Below are 8,635 nucleotides of genomic sequence, written 5' to 3' on the forward strand. Positions count from 1 at the left end.
AGCTACACAGAAGCACACGTGTTCCCCTGCATATACTCCATCACCTCTTGGAATGAGCTTCATTTCAGATTAAATTCACCTTCCACAGAGGTACTGACCACTGCTACAGGTAAGGCCAAACAGTATCTCAAATGACACAATCAGCATTTCCAAACAGCAGCAACAATACAATACACAAGTTACTCAGGAGTCAAAGGCATTTACTAAGTTCCTGGATTTTTGCATGAATAGCATGCTGCTTTCTACATTGATTTAAAAAAAAATTATCAAATCAGTTAAGCTGTTTTACCAAGGGCAAGAGTACTACTTATTGACTATCCTTGAGGATTTGGGTTCTCCCAGCAGTACAACGGAAGCCCCATTTTAAATCATATGAAGAGTTGCAAATCCATTTTTTAAGAATCATGCAAAAAGCCACTTGCAGCAGCCCATCACACACTATCAGGCACAAAGAATGGGACTGTTTTCTATTAGTACAACCCATGCTTCCCCTCCCCCAAAATTCTCACATTCAAATATTTTTAAAATGTGCTGTTACAGAGTGCAGTGTAAGTGTACCAGAGGAACCATTATCTGAAACAAGTTTCCGAAGAAAAGACGCCTTCCCAAAGCTTTTATGTAGTAATTTCAACACAGACAGAGTATGTTTATTGTTTTAAAGCAGAATGCCCCAATTTAAGAACAAAATTGCTAGATGTTCAGCTGTGCAAAATGGTACATAGTGCTTCAGTACAAGTGGAAAAGAACAAGATTTGTTAGCAAGAACTTTCAAATACAATTTTATGGTCCTAGAAGATGGGACTTGAAACCGGAGACTGGTCCACAGGCAAACAATTTCTTCTGCCTAAACTGGACCCAGAACCAACACTACTAATTCCTGAAAAAAAAAAAGATCACCACACTGAATTGACAGATTCAGTGTCTTCATGCATCTTACTGAAAAATGGATCAGTCCTCTATGTCAGTTTCTAGCCCCATCTACAAATATCATCTGGCTCCGATAAATAAGACTCACAGGAATTTTTTGAAGGTCAATGGTCCATAATGGTAGTTGTTCTACATTATCTGCTCAACTTAATTTCCAATTCTAGTTAGGCTATTTAAATGACTTTCTTGAATTCATCATACAGCACAAGCACAAAAGCACCCCCCATGCCTCTGAGAACATTGGACCATGCACCCTTGAAGAACGCCTTTCCTCCCTCATCCCTTGCAATCTTCCTCCAGCAGTCAATTGTTCCAGAGTACATGATATCAGCTGTAGAAAAAGAGCAGAGTAATTTTTAACTCCCAAAATTGTTAAAAACACATTAGATACAACTGCCCTGTTTCACTTCTCTAGCAACTCTGCTGTGTCCCAAAGAACATTAAGACTGTAACACAGTACTTAGTTCAGGCAATAGAAAAGCTTCCTATCTGCTTGCCTAGTTATTCTAAGCCTTCTTTTCAGCAATTATACTATGCCCTGACTGCCTTAATCTGTCATTGCAAACATTGGCCCATTTCATCTTCTATAATGAAAAGTCCTCAACCTAATTCCTGACAAATGCCACAAGTTGAGCTCCATTGAATTTTCTCAGATCATTTAAATGTAATATAACTTAAATCAGGTTTATGGGACATGGAACTGTAAGTGCTGAGGGATGACTATTCGGAAAAAGAACTTCATCTTGTCAATGCTGTTTAAAGAACTGCATAAATTAACAGCCTACCTCCTTTGCGCCCTGACTGCATCATCATCCTACGCCGCACCGTATCGAAAGGATAGGAGACCACACCAGCCACAGCAGTCACCGTCTGGGCAATCATCCAACTGATAACAATATGTGTATTTCTGGGATCTGGGAGCATGCCTGCAATAAAACCCAAGGAATTTACTTTTTGTCTTGTACATTCTCCTCTGGTTCACTCACTGCATGACAGCTACAACACAAACTTTTATGAAACATTGTAAAGCCATACTCCGACATCACAAAACACTAAACTTTACACACACTGAAGCAATATAAAACACATTTAAGAAAATTCAGAGGATTTTCTTCTCAGTAATCAAAGTAGGCAATAAATCAGCACCAGAATTCTTTTCAGATTGACGTAAATAATTAACTATTCCCTACTCTTTTTAGAAAGAAATGTCACTAAGTCACTGTCCCTATGTATTACATTAAACTATAAGCTAGTATATCAATGACCTTCATGCCCCAATGACAAAGCTTAACAAGAAACACTTTGCAAAAGTATCTCTTCAAACCCATTCAGCTAAATGCACATGAACCTGTCCAATACGAGAAAAATAATGCACTGAACAAAAAAATAAACAAAAAAAAAAACCCAAAAACTTAGTAGGCTGCTATTGCCACATACTGAAATTTTGCCTTCAACACTGCAGTGTCACTGCAGTTGGCACCAATATCCCCCCTCCACCTCCACACAGCTAGTACAGACACAGGGTAACATCCAGCAACAGACACTACAATTCTGAAAACAGGTTTATCTGATCCCCTCTGAAACATTACCTTTTGCTGTATCATAGATCCCAAAGTAGGCAGCTCTATAGATGATGATGCCTTGAACAGACACATTGAACCCTTGGTACAAGCCACGCACACCATCAGACTTGGTAATTTTGACTAGACAGTCCCCTAGACCAGAGAATTCTCTGTCTGCACCAGCTTTTCCAACATCAGCAGCCAAACGGGTTCTTGCAAAATCCAAGGGGTAGACAAAGCAGAGGGAAGTGGCTCCAGCTGCACCACCAGAAGCCAGGTTACCAGCAAAATATCTCCAGAATTGAGTGTGCTTGTCTACACCTCCCAAGAACACCTGCTTATACTTATCCTTAAAGGCAAAGTTGAGAGCTTGAGTTGGGAAGTATCTGATGACATTGGCCAGGTTTCCCCGCCAGAAAGACAGCACTCCTTGCTCCTTTGGAATTCGCACTACACAATCGATGATACCCTTGTACTGCTTATCAGCAGCAATCTGTTTACTTGCATGTTGCACCTGCAAATGAAAATAGATATTTTGACTATATGCCTTGACAGGCATGCACTACAGCTATACGTAAGTCTGCTTCTACTATAAATGAACTGATGTTAAACTTGAATGCCTGACAGCAGTTGTGCACAGATTAAGCCTCTGTTATCCACAATAAACCAGCTGTGACAGCAAACCTCCAAGCAAAAGCTCATGGGTCAGCCTGAACCTTAAAACCAACATAAACCGTCATTTATTCATATTTTGTGAAAGGCAAAGAACTCAGCAAGTAGCTTAATTCCCAGGAATTAAAAGCCCAGGTTTACACACACAAATGTATGGACACAGAAAATGTACATGAAGATATTGTTCCATGAGGAACCATGGGTACAGAGGACCCATAATTCTAAGAGGAAAAGCCATAAAATTGCTTCCCAGCTTCTCCAGAACTCAGGACTTTCCAAGAACAGGCCATGAGGAGCAAAGGCAAGCACAGTGCGGGTGGGTGAAGGCCGGCATTACCTAAAGACAGCAACCCTCACTGACGTGGCCGGGCCTCGGGGGCGCCTCAGAGACCCGTACTGCACCGAGATGACTTGCAGAGCACGTGGGAAGGGGACGGACGGACCGAACGGCAATGCCGTGTGCCCTTGTCCCGTACCTGCCCAGGGCCAGTCCTGCCGGCGACCGCGGCGAAGGTCGCGGGAGTCACCTTGGGGCACTAGGCCGCGCCCCGCCCAACGGGGGCACGAGAGGCCCCGCCGCGCCGCCGGACCAATGAGCTGCCGGCCGCGCCGTCACGTCAAGGTCACCAAGATGGCGTCGCGCTGCCGCCCTTGGCGCCAGGCGCGGCACGGCAGGAAGTGACACCGGGAGCCGCCCCCTGCCCGCCTGTCCCCTCCCCACCCCGCCGCAACGCCGCGCCCCTCACAGCGGAACCGGCTTCCCTGCCGCTGCCGCCGGTACCCGCAGCACACGTGACCTCCCGCCACCGGGCCCCGATCCCGTGCAAGCCTTTTGTTCCTCATGATCGGCCTTTCCAGGCCTACACCGTTCCCTCTGCCCCGGCCCGCACGCCTGGGCCTTGGAGGGGGGGTGCGGAGAAAACCGAAGGGCTGCCCATGGCTCCCCGCTCCCGCCGGGCTCGGCCGCGCCGCTGACCTGGAGCAAGAGCTTGACCCGTTCGATGGGCGCCACCGCAGTCTTGCTGATGGCGGCAGCAACGCCGCCCGCCAGAAAGTCCTTGAGGAAGGAGATGGCCTGGTCCGCCATGTTCGCGCCGAGCCAGAGCCTCCGGAATGAAACACCGCTGCCGCTCAAGCCGAAAGGGCGGGACCGCCCGCGCGCATGGTCTAAATGCCGGGTCCCGTCGGCCCCGCCTCCCGGCCTCCCATTGGTCACACCGCTCCGGGGGCGGGGACTCGGCGCCGGAGCGGGAGGGGCTGGGCGGCTCCCGCCCCTGCGGCGCCTGTGGCGCAGCGCCGCGTCAGAGCGGGCCGGCGGAGCCTTGTTCTGCGGGCGCCGCCTCTAATTGAGGGTGAGAGGCCTCCCCGCGCCGCCGCCTGGCCCAGCAGCGCACGGTCAAGATCGCTGTTTTCTGCACCATCTTTTCTCATAAGAGTGGCTCTCCGAAGCGTTTTCTGCGACCGCTTTGTGCCCTTCTTGAAAGAGCACAATTCAGCAGCTCGTATCTCGCAGAAACGGTGTATCCCGCTCAGGCAGAGGGCGAGGTGGTGGAGCACCGGATCTGGGGTACGATCGGTGAGCCTGGGACAGACAGGACAGCTATGAGGCCTGTCCAGTGGCAACTACGGAAGCCAGTGTAGGATGGAAGCTCTGCTTTCTGTTTGGGGTCATGAGTGGCAGCACTGGCTGTTAGGTGGAGGAGAGTGAATTTGGGGTGTTGTCTGGGTGCCAGCAGGTTTTGCTCTGTGCTCACCACCCTCGGTAATTCTCAAAGGCATCTGCTTGTTTCCAGGTTCTGCTCCCACCTCCTCTTCCTCAACATGGAGGAAGTAATGTCAACTCTCCTCAACAAGAGTCACAGCCATGGGCTTATCTGTCCATCACTGCCAACAAAACTCCAGTTCCCAGGAGGGATGATGAGGAAGAGTGGTTGTAGAATGACAGGACAGTTTGGGTTGGAAAGGACATTAAAGAGCTTCCGTTTCCAACCCTTCTGCCACAGGCAAGGGTACTTTCCCCTAGATCAGGTTACTCAAAGCCCCGTCTAATCCGCCCTTGAACACTGCCAGGGATGGTGCAGGCACAGCTTCTCTGGGCAGCCTGTGCCAGGGCTTCACCATCCTCGCAGTGAAGAATTTCTTCCTAATATCTAAATCTCCCCTTTTTCAGTTTAAAGCCATTTGTGCTTGTCCTGTCCATACATACCCTTGTCTCTCTCCAGATTTCTTGTAGGCTGCCTTTATGTACTGGAAACTGCTCTAAGGTCTCCCTGGAGCCTCCTCTTCTACAGTCTGAACAACCCCAGCATCTTGGTCTTCTTCAGAGGTGCTCCTTGTCCTGTCTTCTTGTTTCATCAGTCACATTAGATGCTGTCGAAATATCCTCTGCAGACTATCCACAGAGGCACACACAGCAGGGCCTCTGTCCCTGCTGAAGCAGGCCTAGTCTCCCATCAGTAATTTCTGCCAATTCCTGCTAATTTTATTGTGTGCCTAAAGTGAAATTTTACAACTAATGGCCCAACTTATGTCTGAAATCCTACCTATTATTTCAGAAAGTAAGTCTTGAAGTTGTTCTAGCTGGAGGGCATTAGATAATGCACACCTTTTGTTATTCCTTTCACTTTTAATGGATATTTCCTACAAAAAGAAATAAAGCTTTTTTTTTTCTTTTACTTATTTTTTTCTAAATACATGACTGTTGAAACGACAAAGGAGCAGAAGCTGAGGTGTCCGAAACCACATCATGGGGATAATTTACAGGATTTCAAAATGAGAGCATCTCTCTCAGAGGACATGTTGTGAGAATAGAGTGTGCCTTAAGATCACCTAGTTCCAACCCCCCTACCATGGGCAAGGACACCTCACACTAAACTATGTCACCCAAGGCTCTGTCCAACCTGGCCTCGAACACTGCCAGGGATGGAGCATTCACAACCTCCCTGGGCAACCCATTCCAGTACCTCACCACCCTAACAGAAAAGAATTTCTTCCTTATATCCAATCTCAACTTCCTCTGTTTAACCCGTTACCCCTTGTCCTGTCACTACAGTCCCTAATGAGTACTCCATCCCTAGCACCCTTATAGCCCCTTTCAGATACTGGAAGGTTGCAGTGAGGTCTCCACGCAGCCTTCATTTCTCCAAGCTGAACAGCCCCAACTCATACGGGAGGTGCTCCAGCCCCTGATCATCCTCGTGGCCCTCCTCTGGACTTGTTCCAACAGCTCCATGTCCTTTTTATGTTGAGGACACCAGAACTGCACACAATACTCCAAGTGAGGTCTCATGAGAGCAGAGTAGAGGGTCAGGATCACCTCCTTGGACCTGCTGGTCACGCTCCTTTCGATGTAGCCCAGGATACGGTTGGCTTTCTGGGCTGTGAGTGCACACTGAAGCTGGCTCATGTTCATTTTCTCATCAACCAACATCCCCAAGTCCTTCTCCACAGGGCTGCTCTGAATCTCTTCTCTGCCCAACCTGTAGCTGTGCCTGGGATTGCTCTGACCCAGGTGTAGGACCTTGCACTTGTCATGGTTAAACTTCATAAGGTTGGCATCAGCCCACCTCACAAACATGTCAAGGTCCCTCTGGATGGCATTCCTTCCCTCTAGCATATCAACAGAACCACACAGCTTGGTGTCATCAGCAAACTTGCTGAGGGTGCACTCAATCCCACTGTCCATGTCAGCGACAAAGATGTTCAACAAGACCAGTCCCAACACCAGTCCCTGAGGGACACCACTTGTTACTGGTCTCCAGCTGGACATTGAGCCATTGACCACAACTCTTTGCATGCAGCCATCCAGCCAGTTCTTTATCCACTGAGTGATCCATACATCAAGTTGATGTCTCTCCAATTCAGAGACAAGGATGTTGTGTGGGACAGTGTCAAACGCTTTGCACAAATCCAGGTAGATGACGTCAGCTGCTCTACCCCTGTCCATCAGTTCCATAGCCCTGTCATAGAAGGCCACGAAATTGGTCAGGCAGGATTTCCCCTTAGTGAAGCCATGCTGGCTGTCACCAAGCACCTTGTTGTTTTTCATGTGCCCTAGCATGCCTTCCAGGAGAATCTGCTCCAAGATTTTGCCAGGCACAGAAGTGAGACTGACTGGTCTGTAATTCCCCAGGTCATCCATTTTCCCCTTCTTGAAAATGGGGGTTATATTTCCCTTTTTCCAGTCATCAGGAACTTCACCTGACTGCCATGTTTTTTTAAATATGATGGCCAGTGTCTTAAGAACTTCATTCGCCAGCTCCTTCAGAACCCGCAGATGGATTTCATCAGGTCCCATGGACTTGTGTAAGTTCAGGTTCTTAAGATGGTCTTGAACCAGATCCTCTTGTACATTGGGCCCAAGGTCTTAATTCTCACAGTCCCTGCGTCTGCCTTCCAAGACTTGGGTGGTGTGGTCAGAGCGTTTGCCAGTGAAGACTGAGGCAAAGAAGTAATTGAGAACCTCAGCCTTCTCCAAATCCAGGGTAGCCAGTTCTCCTGATAGCTTTTGGAGAGGGGCCACATCTTGTCTTTTATTTGCAGTGTACCTATAGAATCCTTTCCCATTATCATTCACATCCCTAGCTAAGTTTAATTCTAACTGGGTGTTATCTTTCCTACCCTGGTCCCTAGTTTCCCGGACAACATCCCTGTATTCTCCCCAGTCCCATATGTCACACTATATGGGGGGGGGAGTTTGCACATCAACGAAGTAAATTGCATAATATTTTATACTCTGTATTACAGATGTAGCAAGGTGATTTCCTGGGCTGGCACAGGGTTAGGCACATACAGTGTTAGAGAACCATGTTTTGGATGTGGTTAATAAAAGGCTGTAGTGCATGTTCTCAGACAGGCAAACACAGCTTTGTGTGTTTTTAAGAAAGCTCATAACAAAATGTTAAAACTCTCATACCACAACACAGTGAGTGCAAGGCTGGGATTTCCCCACCCCTGCAACTTTCTACTGATTAAAAAGGAATTTCATTTTCTGGGACTCTGAAGTGTTACCAATTTGAAAAATGAAGATAAAATGCACATAGCTTTTTTTTGATAGAAAACTGCCCAGTGAGTAGCTGTCCTGTCCCATCTATCTTTGGAGCTCAAATGCACCTGACTGGGGGAAATTCTTTTCTGTTTCTGCACTTTTTTTTTTTTAATTATTTTCTTTACCTGTTCTCGTATTCTGCTACCCACTCTTGTAAGTACTCACAAATTAAGTAGGGTTAAAAATGAGGAGGAAGGAGTTCTTGAACCGAATGTGGTGCTCCTACTTTTCATCTCATTATAATCACAGATGAAACTTGCACTTTTATACAAGTGCCTTTTTCCAGAAACCTCATAGAAGGAGGAGTCCACCTTGACTCTCTTGAGAAGCTACCACTCTAGTTCTTCTGTTTCCAGTCTTGCCCATGACACTGCAGAAGCAGTCTCCAGACATTGTTAGAGAATGTTTCTTTATTTACAATAGAGTG

The 8,635-nt window shown here is 47.2% G+C and overlaps 1 protein-coding gene across 1 annotated transcript; it reads right to left on the bottom strand.

Moving 5' to 3' along the window:
• Window positions 1–612: 612 nt before the first annotated feature.
• On the bottom strand, window positions 613–4,321 carry SLC25A6 (solute carrier family 25 member 6). Its single transcript, XM_005151408.2, has 4 exons — window positions 4,138–4,321; window positions 2,517–3,003; window positions 1,713–1,853; window positions 613–1,258 (listed from the first exon to the last, which is right to left on the bottom strand). Exons 1-4 carry the CDS (start codon window positions 4,246–4,248, stop codon window positions 1,101–1,103), a joined length of 897 nt encoding a protein of 298 aa, XP_005151465.1. The 5' UTR covers window positions 4,249–4,321; the 3' UTR covers window positions 613–1,100.
• Between the last annotated feature and the right edge of the window lie 4,314 nt (window positions 4,322–8,635).

Source organism: Melopsittacus undulatus, chromosome 2 (assembly GCF_012275295.1).
Source record: "Melopsittacus undulatus isolate bMelUnd1 chromosome 2, bMelUnd1.mat.Z, whole genome shotgun sequence".
Classification (NCBI taxonomy): domain Eukaryota; kingdom Metazoa; phylum Chordata; class Aves; order Psittaciformes; family Psittaculidae; genus Melopsittacus; species Melopsittacus undulatus.

Coding starts and splice junctions, on each gene's coding strand:
- SLC25A6 (XM_005151408.2), bottom strand. CDS start 4,248: ATGGCGGACCAGGCCATCTCCTTCCTCAAGGACTTTCTGGCGGGCGGC. Junction 1,854..2,516: donor GATCTATGATACAGCAAAAG/GTAATGTTTCAG, acceptor GTTTTATTGCAG/GCATGCTCCCAGATCCCAGA. Junction 1,259..1,712: donor GCAGTCAGGGCGCAAAGGAG/GTAGGCTGTTAA, acceptor CTTTTTCTACAG/CTGATATCATGTACTCTGGA.